The sequence below is a fragment of the Argiope bruennichi genome, chromosome 1 (assembly GCF_947563725.1).
Source record: "Argiope bruennichi chromosome 1, qqArgBrue1.1, whole genome shotgun sequence".
NCBI lineage: Eukaryota > Metazoa > Arthropoda > Arachnida > Araneae > Araneidae > Argiope > Argiope bruennichi.
In genome coordinates this window covers 103118577-103133173 of record NC_079151.1, presented here as the reverse complement: position 1 = coordinate 103133173, position 14597 = coordinate 103118577, and the positions used below count along the sequence as shown (strand labels likewise).

Here is a 14597-nt window from a genome sequence, read left to right as displayed (position 1 = left end):
TTGGTTATAGGTTAGGATGCCCCTTTTTTTCCTGCTTATGCATGAATGAAAGAACGAATATTATTATTTAAACGATGAAAAATAAAAAGGACCAAAAATAATATTCTGCAATAATTTTTCAAATAAAAACTTTTTCAATGATGAGAAGTTAAAATTTATGGTAATTACCTCTGGTATTATCTGTAAGTATGTTTTCTTGATAGTTATCCACTATATTATAATTTGATGGCCATGTTTCTGAGGTTGAATCAGAACTCAGAGTTTCTGTGGTCGTTTTACTGTCTGTCGACGTGTCGGTTAGACCCGATAAGAAATCATTAAAAAAGTCATCTGGAATCGTTGGATCGTTCATTGGAAAATTATCAGGCCTATCATCATCTTGGAAAATTATATCATAATTTGTAGTGTCAGTATTTAACTCTTCATTGTTCGAATTGTTCTTCAAAGAATCAAGAAAGTCTTCGAAGAAATCATCAGGTATTGTGACGTAGTCCCAAGGAAAGTTTCCAGTTCTTTCAAGATTGGCGCTTTTCTTTGGATGGTACCTACGATGATTTATTCGTCTGTGGTATTCTTTTTGCCAGTTTTCATTGTCTTCAGTAAAGAATGTTTCGGATGAATCATTTGTCGTATTAGCCTGACCCCTTGCCGACATTTCTTCATTGGATGTTTTATTTGTTGGATTAGCGGCATTTTTGGAATAAAGTTCGTCACTGCGAAACTGATTAGCTTCTTTCGAGTCAATTAAAAATTCTGTTGGACTGTTATAAAGAATATCAGTAAGAGAGTTATTATTTTGATCAGCTTCTTGCTGCTTTGAAAAATCTTGTTGTGAATTGTCATCGTTTGTGTCACTGTCAGTACTGCTAAGAATTAGCTTTTCCCCTAAATCTCCCCCAAAATTCGAAAATTCGGTAATCCATTGAGATTGACTTTGATTTTCAAGAAAATTTTGTTCTGAAGATGAATCAGTAGGAACAGAAAACGAACTTTCCGTTTCTTGAATAGGTGTAAAATCATAATCATCATATCCAACTGAGGCACTAGAACCAGTCTCATGAGCTGTTTCATCAGAACCAAAAGGATGCTTTTGGCGTCTTTTAAAAGTATGTGGGCGTCGACGTCTACCATAATAATTCTTTTTAGATGACGTTTCAGTAAATGTTGAAATTTCTTCTTCAACTTGACCAATTGTTGTGTATCCAACTTCATAATCTTCTGCCATAGTAGTGGACCTCTGCTCTTGTTGAATAAAATCCGTTCCTTCAACAGAAGGAAAGGTATCTTCTTCATTTGTATCCAAGTTTGAAAATTCTTGCTGAGGAATTAGTTGTTTACTTTTATTTTTACGAAAGTGTGGTCTGTGTTTAGAATTTCTTTGTCTATGAGGCAAATCGTTTTTTAATTTTAGAATGGAAGTTTGCTGTTCAGTAGAATGTTCTGGAGAAATAGACTGTGGGGTTTTAGAAGTACGATTTTTGTTGATTAAGGATTTGAAAGAATTTAACCAGTTATCAAATAAACTCAACCAAGAATTTCCGTTTTCAGTTTGAGAAGAAGCTTTTTGCTTGTTAGATATTTCACTTTCATCACCAGGTTGATTTGTTGATATTTCAGACATTTGTGAGGCAACAAATTCTTCGCTTTCAACAGAAATTGAAGAATCTGTTGTTTGTATGTGGAGAACATTTTGTTGAGGATATTGTTCTACAAAAGAAGGCTCATTATCTGCTTGGGATAATGTTGTATAATAACTTCTATAATTTTCAGCTGATGGATTATCATCTTCTTCACTTGTATCTAAGTCCAAATATTCTTGCTGGGAAGTTAGTTGTTTATTTAAATCATGATTTCTACTGGGATGTGTTCCATGTTTAATATTTCTTTGTCTATTTCGCAAATTATTTTTTCGTTTTAGAACGGATGTTTGTTGTTCAGTAGAATACTTAGAAGAAACAGATTGAGGAGTTTTAGAAGCATGATCGCTGTTAGCAATGCGTTTAAATGAATTAAACCAAGTGTCAAATGAATTCCTTTCATTACTATCGATAGGACCATTTTTCACTTTTTCTTCTGTCTGTGAGGTGACTGATTCCTCTATGCTTTCAGTAAAAGAATCCATAGAAGAAGGCTCATTATCTGCCTGGGATAATGTTGTGTAATAACTTCCATAATTTTCATCTGATGGAATATCATATTCTCTATTTGTATCTAAGTCCAGAGATTCTTGCTGGGAAGTTAGTTGTTTATTCAAACCATGACTTCGACTGGGACTATAATTTTCAACTGATGGAATATCATCTTCTCCATTTGTATCTAAGTCCAAAGATCCTTGCTGGGAACTTAAATGTTTATTTAAATCATGATCTCTACTGGGATGTGTTCTATGTTTAACATTTCTTTGTCTATTTCGCAAATTATTTTTTAGTTTTAGAATGGATATTTCTTGTTCAGAAGAATACTTAGAAGAAACAGATTGTGGGGTTTCAGAAGTATGATCATTATTAACAATGGGGTTAAATGAATTAAACCGAGTGTCAAATGAATTCATTTCATTATTATTGACAGGGCCATTTTTCACTTTTTCAGGTGTTTGTGAGATGGGCGATTCCTCTGCGCTTTCAGTAGAAGAATCCAGAGTTCGGAGATAATCCGACATTGTATTATAAGGAAAATTGTAATCTGAATTTTCACTCGCTGTTTGGAATGATTTTTGTATTGGTGAATTTTGAGATAAGTAATTTTCTTGTTTTGGATGCAGCAAATTGTCATTTACAGGTCGTGGCATTTGTCTGTTAAAGGATTTTTCTCTTTTTCTGTAAGGTTGAAAATAGTTTATTGGCCTACGAAAATTTTGTCTTCTTCCGTTTTTAGAAGCTGGAAGAAAGGTTTGTGAAGAATCATCTTGTTGCTGAATAAAATCTTCATTAGAGGAAGATGATATTTGAGCGGAAGCCTGATTAGTTTGAGTAATTGTTTCACCTTCATTTGTGTTAGGGAATATTTGTTGCATTGTTTTTTCGTTTTGGTTTTGGTCATCGCTGAATATGGCATCATTATCAAATTTTGAAAAAGTATTTGGTTTTGCTTTCCTATTTTTTGAATTTCTTCTATCATTTCGGAAATTTTGTATTCGATTGCGAGGATGCTTCCTTCCTAAAGCAGAGCCAAATCCTTGAAAAGGAGGTCTTCTCGGCCACGGTCCGTCTACAGAATAGTAAAGGCATATATTAGTTAAATTGCATAAAAAAATTTATGAAGTAAATTAATTTTATAATATCTTGCACCGGTTACTTTTTTAAATTTTTCATCTGTGATAATGCTTGTCATTTTATGATTCAAATTAAAATTTAATTTTTCATCTGTGATAATGCTTGTTATTTTATAATTCAAATTAAAATTTAATTTTTCATCTGTGATAATGCTTGTTATTTTATAATTCAAATTCAAATTTTAAACAATATCAATAAAAATATCAGTATTTCAAATTTTACGGTAACTTTCATCGTGAACAAATAAATTTAGAAAAAAAAATATTTACAGAAAATAAGATCTTCATTTATCACGTAATAAAAATAATAATTTTTATTACCTAAATTTGAAAGCTGGAAAATTGTGAAACAAATAAAAATTGTGGAATTTGTGGAACTAATTTTTCTAAACTCTTAAAATATTTTAAGGATTTTTCTTTTAACTGTTAATTTTTTAATAAAATAAGCAATTGTTGCATAAAAATTGATACTAAATAAAAATTAAATTTTTTTTGCTTTTCAAAATTTAGGTTTTAAGCTGCTTTAAATTTTACAACGAGCCTGATTTAGATATTTTTAATATGATTTCTTTGACCTAAGACCCTACAGCAACTTAGCAATTTTAACGGATTCTCATCGAAAAGTGTTTTTTATTAAAAATGATTTTTATTGATAATTAGTTGTTGAATATCATTTTTTCTTAAATTTAAAATCAGTATTTTTTTTTTGATAGACAGTCTTATGTTATCGATAATAATTTCTATTATCAATGAATAAAAATATAATAATAATTCATTACACTACTTTTAAACGCCTTATATCTGATATATTTTAAATATTATCTGCATACTTTTGATTGATTATCCAACTGAATTTGGGTTTTCATTGGCGTAAGATCCATATTTGGAAAAATTGTTTGTGTTTGGTATAATTCCTTACAGAACTCATTCAACATAAAAATAATGTTGCTGAGATTTCTAAATTTTATTTCATATTAAATTATTAAAATAATACTGAAGTTATTAATTTCATTCTGTTTCCATCTCTTTGTATAGTAGCTTTGTTAATTTAACTGTTAGATACCGAGATAACGAAACCACTGAGCCCAACTGTAGCAAATTTGTAATTGCCAGAAGACAAGACTGACATAGATACATTATCATTTATCAAATTCATCAATTAACTCTTCTTATTATTGAATTTTAGATGATGTGAATTCTTTTACACTTTTACATTTTCATCAGAAATTAAATTCTTCAGTTGTCATATAAGTTCCACATTCGTGTCTGATTCTTGGGAAAGTTGACTTTAATTCGTCTTGTTTATTTCTTCTATTCTTCTTCATTTAACAAGAGAAATTTTCTACTTTTGAAAGGTATGAGTTTTTGTCAAATATTAGAAAAACATCTTTAATTTTGAAAAAAATTATATTTCTCAACTTAGAAGTGAACTTATCTCAATAACTATATTTCTTTGTTGATAAAAGAGAACCAAAAAGAGAATTTATGTCTTCTTAAATTCTCTTTGCATCATTGCATTTTGAAGAATGTTGAAAACGGACTGAAAACTATTTTGATCGCATATCTTAATAATTTGTTTTCTTTAAAGTAGTTCCTTCTTCTTTTGAATCATGTATTTTTTATACATTATAAAATAAAACGTTTTCATCGTTCTCAATTCAAGCATCGTTTCTTATTGCTGACTACTTGTCCTTATTTTTGTTGCAATCATTTATCTTTATAGTGACATTCTTCTCATCTTGCCGGAGTATAAAATCTTCTCACTATGCTTTCTGTACTTTAGTTGTGCCACAAATGCTGATATGTTACAACAACCTTTTCTTCTCTTTCTCACTGTTGACAATATTTACTATTCACTAGCCAACATTCTTGTCAAACATTCAACATTCATTTCAACGTTTTCAACATTCTTGTCAAATATTAGAAAAATATCTTTAATTTTGAAAAAAAAAACATTTCTCAACTTAGAAGTGAACTTATCTCATAAATTTATTTCTTTGTTGATAAAAGGGAACCATAAAGAGAATTAAAGGTCTTCTTAATAGATCATTGCATTTTGAAGAATGTTGAAAATGAACTTAAAACTATTTTGATCACATATCTTAAATAATTTGTTTTCTTTAAAGTAGTTCCTTCTTTTGAATCAAGTATTTTTTACTCATTATAAAATAAAACGTTTTCATCGTTCTCAACTCAAGCATCGTTTCTTATTGCTGACTACTTGTCCTTATTTTTGTTGCAATCATTTATCTTTATAGTGACATTCTTCTCATCTTGCCGGAGTATAAAATCTTCTCACTATGCTTTCTGTACTTTTGTTGTGCCACAAATGCTGATATGTTACAACAACCTTTTCTTCTCATTCTCACTGTTGACAATATTCACTATTCACTAGCCAACATTCTTCTTGACAGACAAAGGGATATTATACATAGGATAAGGTTCCATAAGGAATACTCAAGGATATTTTTATACCGTAGCTCTAGTAAAGGCATAAAAGAGAAATGTCATGGGGTTTTGTTTTAGATGTTCGCTAAATTCGAAATTTAATCTCAAAAATGACTTCAATTCCGTTCAATCATAAATTGACAATTTATGTAAGAATCTAATAGTTACAGGCTCTTGGTAAAAAAGTTGTTATTAGTTCATCATAGTTGATAATTTGGTGATAAAAAATATTATAATTTTGATGTAATGTCACGGCAGAGGAAATCGTGTAATATACACAGAAATGATGACGTTTTTAATTAAATGTTATTTGCTTGCAAGACAATTAATTTGGCGATTATAAAAACATTAAACATTATTAAGAAAGCAATATATTAATTAACACTTACTTCGTAAGAATTTTCTCAAAGTTTTGAATTTGTATTAATTTGAATTATTGTACGAAATAATTTCGGAAATAAATATTTGATGGCAAATAAAACGTTTTAATAAAGTATTGACTTCTTTCTTTTCCAATTCTGAATTACTAGAAAAGAAATAATATTAAGTGGAAATCGATAAATTCTTAGTATCAAAAAGTCTGTTCAGTAAATAGTCATGAACAAATGTTCTTAGAAAAAGTATGTATGAGTTTTTATTTAATTTTAATAATTATGCATCATTTTTTTTTCGTTTGTATTTGATCGAAAATTCTATTGGAAGTTTTCTGCTTTGCTAATGAAGTAGGTAAAATTATTTAAAATATTTCTCTTATATAATCAATAATACATAAATATAATGATTAATTCGACTCCATATGAAGGTGAGTACATTTATTTTAGATAATTTCTTGAAAGTACATGGTGATTACAATTAAAGTTCCACTTTGAAATGGTCATAAAAGGAAAACTACTGAACCAAATGTTATGAAACTTGGCAATTATTTAAAGGAGGCCATGAAAATTTCTTTTCTGCAAAAAAAAAAAAAAAAAAAAAAAAAAAAAAATTGAAAACTTACCACCATGTGTGAACAGGAGCTGTATGCAATATTGGTAAGCAAAGTAGGACATGAAGATATCGGTTTAAAATGCATTTAATCGTTTCTGAAACGTGTTACAAAGCATGTTCAATGTGTGTTATCTCAAAAGCACTGTTTATGATGATAATCTAAACAATTTAGAGGAACTGGAAGAAGCGATACACCGACATATGCGTAGCTTTCCTTCTGATATGGTAAGAGTTACTGTTGAGAATGCAGTAATGCAATTTAATTTGTTTTCAGAAAATGGTGGACGCCACATTGAACATGCTTTGTAACACGTTTCAAAAACGATTAAGCACATTTTAAATCGATGTCTTCATATCCTATATTGTTTAACAATATTGTATTCAGCGCCATTTCTCCTTTGGTGTTGAGTTTTTGATTATTTTGGTGGATAAGAAATTTCCATGGCCTCCTTTAAACTATTACCAAGTTTTATAACATTTGGTAAAGTAGTTTACCTTTATGACCATTTCAAAGTGGAAATTTAATTATAACCACCCTATATATAAATACAGAAACGGAACGAATTTTCTATGATCCTAATAATCATATTTCGTGTGGCATAAAGGAAGAAGAAGAAATGATTTCGACTAAGTATTATGTGACCAAATTTATTCAAAAGGGAATTTCTTACGTTCTTATGCTAATTTTGTGCATAAGGGAATAATGTAACAGTTAAACAGCTGAATATGTCAAAACAAGTTTGTTGCTATGTGTGCATTGACTGGAATGAAGACTCCTTTTTAATTTACAAATAATCCAAGAAGTTAGATTTCATTTTAATCTAAGAATAATAAGTAATAGTAGATAATATTTTGTATTGTGATGAGTTACAATTTTCTTGGACAATTGTTTATGACGAAGGCTCTTTTAATAAAACAAAAAATTGAACTTATTTTAGGAAAATTTAAAATTACAATAATTTCTCTATGTTGTCTACAGTTTTAAATTAAATCAAATTAGTTTATTTCCTTTTTTTCAATTCCATTTCATTCGCATTTCTTAAATAAGCAGTTTTAAGCTACAAATTTGTTATTAATGAGAAGCATTTTAAAGACAACTTTATCATTAATTTATTATATTATTTTTTGTGCAAAACATTCATTATTTATACAGAAAATTTAAATGCATTGCCATTTTGGCATTATATGACTGAGATAGAACATTAAAAAAAATGACATACTCATTTACTAATTAATAAATACAAAAAATTGGATAGCTTTATTTTTTCTTAATTGAAACCATATAAATGATATTAGTTTAACATTATTATAGATCTACATAATAATTCATGTTTGATTTGCTTTATTACCTAAGATGAAAGTTCAGAAAATTTGAAGTTTTCGGTATTTTTTGGTCAATTTTCTGACTTTGATAATTCCGTGATAATTCGTCAATGTAATTCAAAATACAGGGTGTTCATTAATTATTGTCGGGGTTTCCGTACCTCATAACTTTCGAATAAAAAATATTACGCAAAAACCGATTACGTATTCGTAAATTATAACTCAAAGAATTTTTTTAATGATATTAAAGTGTAAAGCTTGCACAATTTACACTTTTTAGGTATTCAGCTGAAGGCGATTCTTTGAGTTGTACTTTACGAATACATAATTCTTTGAGTTGTAATTTATGTATTCATAATTCTTTGAGTTGTAATTTACGAATATATAATTCTTTGAGTTGTAATTTACGTATTCATAATTCTTTGAGTTGTAATTTACGTATTCATAATTCTTTGAGTTGTAATTTACGAATACATAATCGCCTTCAACTGAATGCCTACAAAATGCAAATTGTGCAAGCTTTACACTTTAATATCATTAAAAAAATTCTTTGAGTTATAATTTACGAATACGTAATCGGTTTTTGCGTAATATTTTTTATTCGAAAGTTATGAGGTACGGAAACCCCGACAATAATTAATGAACACCCTGTATATATGAAAAAAAATTATAGAAATGTTTACTTGTCAGTATGTTAATATATTGCGATTATGTATTAAAATCCTTATATTTCATATGAATGTAACCTATCTTACTATAGTTTCCGCATAAAAAATATATCTTTTTTAATGAAATATTCACAGATTCTTATTGGTCATTGAACTTTTGAAGTTAATTAGATATTGATATTTGGCAAAGATGACAAGTACTCACGTGCGAAAGTGGTGGGTACGATTTCAAACATTGCCAGAGATGTGAGAATTGGGATAATCAAAACGAATAATAGACCTTTGGCGGAACTAAAAATATTATTAAAATTTCAACTTGTCAGGAATTTCGCCATCCTGACTGTTGAGAGACTGTCGACTTTAGAATTAGAACTTATATATCTATAATCAAGGGCATCGTTTTGATTTTCTTTTCACATTTTTTTCACTATTTGCTACCAATGATTTGTTTCTTTTATTTGGCATTTTGAAAAACTTTAGTGCGAATGAGCTGATCAGCGGTTTCGTCATTTAGTGGTTTTGTTTTCTCTGATGCTTTGCAACTGGACAGATTGCTTTTCCCCCATCTTTCCCGTTTGATTTCGTCTTGGGGATGGCTTGGATCTTTTGTGAGGAATGCCTAATCCAACTGTGATTAACCATATCTGAGAATGCAATTTACAAAAATTACAGAATACAAATTTTGAAAATAATTTATAATTTTTATTGCTTAAAAATGTAAGAAATGGACCGCAAGAAAGAAATACATAATAATATAATACACTATGGTGGGGAAGATATCAAGGGCATCGTGTTTATCAAGCGCATGAAAACGAAACAGCTGGCGTCAACGCGAATCAGTTTCAAGTTTGAAATTTCTGAAGCAAAAAACGGCAGCTGTATATTTCAAGCCACGATGTGGATATTAACTACTGATTCCTGAAAAATCTTTGATTCGAATTATACTAATTATCCCATAACCAAAGTGATTTATCTAAAGAATGATTAAAAATGTTGTCAAGGATCAGGATTAGATTATTATTACAAGTGAAGTGGGAAGCTGCCTAAAGGATCCGGAATTTTGAAGGGCTTCGAGATTTTTTTTGAGTCATTATCAGGGTTTTCTAATTATTTGTGTGAAATCAAGTGTCACTTAAACTTTAGAGCATTATTCATTTTGCTTATAAAATTATCACATTCTTTTTTTACTTGAGATATTGCAATTTACTCTCTTGAAAACGAGCCCTCAAATAATGTTTGATTATATTCAGTTTAAAAATAATGTTGTCATATAAAAATATTTATATAATGGTTAAATTTAAATCAACACAAAAACCTGATTTGGGAAGTTTAGAGTCAAGTGCCAAAACTTACATTAGCTAATAGATCTACATAGTTTAATCTGACTCTGCCAATAATAAGACTATAATTCAGAAAGACATACATACATCTATTTGCGATCATGACAGCCCGAAGTTCTAAACTATGGTGACCACCCAAAATAACCCACATATTTCTTCAAAACGGAATATAAATTAACAAAATTGAAATTGCAATGATCAGAATTTTTCGTACCATTTTTGTATGAGCCAACAAATGGAAAGGATAAAGCAATTAGTACCTTTACAGTCGTGTTTTAGAAGAGAGGTTTATTAAAACAGATAGGTTCTGCTGTCTTGACGAGCTTGCCTATTTAACGCATCAAGTATCAAGGCGTCTATTATGGCGTCCTTTTCGACTAAAAACCTGATTTCTTTGATATACTAGCAACTAGAAATCTACATAAAGTTGTAAAGACTGCATGATTATTATGTGATTCTCAGATTAGAATTTATCAAGAGAATATAATTTTTTTAATGTACAACCCATAATGAATAATGCAGCCTGTACAAAAATTATGTCATTCAATAGTGATTGATGTGGTCTGAAGGTGAAGAACAAAGTCTGCCACCAGTGTCTAACGAGGAACGAAATGAAAATGTTATTATCAGTCACCGATGACTGATGTGATCAGAATGGAAAGTTCAATGTCAGTCACCGGTAATTAACATGACGTGGTAATTGATAAAATGATCCACGAGGTTACAGATATCAGGGAGCATGGCATTTGAGTTATTGTGTATAAAGTTTGAAGATCCTCTACATCTCGACGTTGCTGTTTTCAGTGAACAAAGCAAGATGTTTGCATTCAGAACATACGAGGAAGATAAAATTATTAGCATTTAATCCACGACACAAATTTACATGCAAATATATAATAAGCTAATAGGCTTATAGGAAATTTTTACTTTTATACCAATCCCATCGGCGTCAGCCTCTAAAATGGGAACGAGAAACTTCCTGCCGATAGGGAGATGTACTGGGGCCGTTGATGGCTATTAGGATTAAAACATAGCTCCAATCTACGCTTTTAGAACATTCACTTTCACCTGTGCCTTCGGGTGACTCGGGGTAGCTCAAGTATGCTTACTTTTATTTCAAGAAATATCATTTAATTACCCTTGAATGTCAGTAAGGATAGATTCATTTTGTATATCTTAATGAACAAAATAAGTAAATTTCATAGAAATTTTTTTTTGCGAATATTCGTGAAGGAAATATTTGCGAATTTATTAAATTATGATTAGTTTATGAATTGATTGAAAAATACATGTCATTATTTGAATATAATAAAACCCATAATCGTTTTTCTGAGATCAATAATATACAGTTGAAAACCACTAATTACTTATTCATTAAACACTTTTTCCTTAATAGCTGTATACTCAAATAGAGCTCACCAATGATTAAAGTCATGGTCGAGGAACATGATCTGACAGGTATATGCGAAATTAAGCAAAGATTTGCTGCTATGATCGAGAAGAGCTCTCTGCGGGAGATTTTTCTGATCTTTCGCCGAGCGGAACAAAAACGAGTGTCACTCTCCTTTGAAATTTTAAGAGATATTAGAAATCACTGACAAATCTCATTAAAGTAATAATATATTTTGACAAATAAAATAATTATTTAATTACTTTTTGCATCAGTTTTTCCATTTCAGTCGAATAGTTTGTGAACTTTTGATTTGTACGTATATTTTTGAAACATTTTGAATAGACTTTGAGTTAAAACATTATTTACTCTTTAGCTTTAATCCCGCCGGCGTCCTGGCATAGGGGTAACGAGTCTTTCTCGTGATCTTTGAGTCCCGTTTCGGGCATGGATGTTCTTATTTTGTGTTCTATCTGTGAAGTGTGTGAATGTCCCCCCCTTGTAAAAAGGGGTTGTGCAAGTGAATGTGACGCATGAAGTAGCTAAGTCGTACTCTTGGCCCTAGTTGGCGCAACTGAACAAAACAAAAGACGCTCACTCGGCTTAAATCGCTAACTATCAGCGGGCTTGTAAAGTGCCATAAGTAACAACAACAATAGCCTTAAGGCTCGTTACAGTCTAAGACAGGGATGGCCAACCACTGGCACTCGTGCCATTGATGCCACGGAGTACAATATTTCGGGCACGCCGCAAATCAAAACGGTTTGCAGTTTAATTCAAAATAACAAGTTCAATGCAGTTGACGTATTACAAACAAACGCGAGTGTTCCCATTCCATTTAAAAAAGGGCACAGATATTTGTACGGCTGTTAAAAATTCGCTTGCTAAGAAAGAAATTGATTTGAAAAGAATTATTTCAGTAATTGATGGTGCTTCAAATATGGTGGGCAAAAAAAAAAGAAAAAAGATTTCATTACTTTATTTCAAACAGACGTATGGCATTCGATTCTTGAACTCCACTCAATTATTCACCAACAAGCCTTGTTTTCTAAGAGTAGTTTAACATTTCTTGATAATGTAATGGCGTTAGTCACAAAAATAGTCAACCTCATATCGTTGCAGGCTTTCAATAAGCGAAAGTTTGAGGCTTTGTTGGATGAAGTCAACTCGGTGTATAATGGCTCACTAATGCAAAATAATGTTCGCTGGTTGAGACGTGGGATAGTACTTCAAATATTTGTTGACTGCTTGGAAAAAATTAGACTTTTCTGCAAAATGTATGGGAAATTGAACAATATCCACAGTTGTTGGATGTTATGTGGCTCTCAAAATTGATGGGTTTTACAGGCATGTGTCAATATTTCAACGAATTGAACGTAAAGCTTCAAGGCACAAATAAAACAATTATCATCATGATGGATCTCATTCTTGCTTTTGACGCTGGATTGCAAGTTTTAGGAGCGATATTTTTTTTTAAAAAAACTACAAGTACTTCCTAAATTTGAAAAAAAAAATGTCAAAAGATTTAAATGTACTTGAGAATCCAGACTTAGAAAAAGTCATTGAAGAATTTATTTACGTAATTGGTTCTTCAATCACTGAATTTTCAGCCAGATTTTCCCAGTTCAAAGAATTATAGGAAACACTCAAGTTTATTATGTACCCTGATGTGATTTCATTCGATAAACTGAACTTATTCCAATTCGATTAGTTGCAAATTGCAGAATTTGAAATGCAATTGATTGATTTCCAGGCTAGTTCAATATGGATTCAAAAATTTATTGAAAGAAGGAAAAAGTTGGAATTGATTGAAACAGAAAGATTAACAAGCAATATACGTAAAATTGCTAGTGCGAAATTTTGGAAACATGGAAATCGATTCCAGACACATTTAACTGTTTAAAGAAGCTGGCTCATGCTATTTTAACCATATTTTCATCTACCTATGTCTGTGAGTCTTTATTTTCAGAGATGAATAACATTAAAGACTCTCTTACAAACCGTATGGCAGATGACTCCAATTCCGCATGCATTTTGCAAAAAGTAACAACTTGCAATCCTAAAATATTTGTCATCTAATCTGCAACTAAAGAAGTCACACTAATGTTGCTTTAATTTAAATTACACGTATAACTAAAACCTTTACTACTATACAATGCAAAATGTAATTTTTTTGTAGTAAATAAAGAGTTTTGTGTAAGTATTTAGTTTTATTATTTTTCCAATAATGACAAGTCAAAATTATTTCACGACACGTCTATACCTCACTAAACATTTCTTTAGAAAAAATGGCACGTTGATCGATAAAGGTTCGCCACCCCTGGTCTAAGAAGTAATTAGAATCATATATGCTCATATATGAGTATTACAGCTTCAATTGGAGCTTAAAATTCTGAAAATTGAAACACACAAATTATGAAGAATTGGAATACAAAAGTTATGAAAATTTATAACTTTTCCGTTTACTGCAATTTTTATATTGTCAGAACTTTAAAATATTATGAATATGCACCATTATACGTGATAATCTGACCTGGTAATACAAATCAATAATAAGATGAATTTATTTTATTTATGACTGTTATTATTTTTTGTGATTCGGTTATAAAAAGAAACATTTAAATCTGGTGCGTATGAAATTACAAATTTTATCCTTCGGGAATGGAATTGTTTCCTAATGATAGAAACTTGAAAAAAAATTCATTATAACTTAGCTGTATTTTTGCGACAAAAATTCAGACTTCATTGTAAAACTGTAAAACATTTGTAGTTCTTTTAAATAGAGTAGTATAATTTGTAGTTCTCTAATAAAGAAAAGTGACTAATTATTGAAACTGAATGATAGTTTGATAAATAGAAAATTACTCAATTGCATTCATTTCATAATTTTTTAAAAATATTCGATCAAGGAAATTTATCTATTGAAAACTAATTCATGAAATAAAAATTTCAGACTAATTCTAATGAGTTCCAATGAGTTTTACATAAAGCATCTTAAGCATTATGTACAACTTATTACAGTTACAGTTAGGATTATAGTTTAAATGATTAATTTGCATCTGGATTAAACAAAGAGATAAAATGATTAAGCGTTTGCTTTGAATTCATTTTAATGTATTTCTCCTCTTTTAAATCTCATCTTTCTCATGTAAAAATTGCATTCGTAGCAT

General features: G+C 30.0%; 1 protein-coding gene across 1 annotated transcript in view; it reads right to left on the bottom strand.

The window, feature by feature from the left end:
* LOC129963071 (mucin-4-like) overlaps positions 1 to 14597 on the bottom strand; it is a 63261-nt gene that overhangs the window by 21294 nt on the left and 27370 nt on the right. The window contains exon 7 of the mRNA XM_056077108.1: positions 169 to 3207. Within this exon, the coding sequence (XP_055933083.1) occupies positions 169 to 3207 (3039 nt within the window). The remainder of the gene's footprint in view (positions 1 to 168; positions 3208 to 14597) is intronic.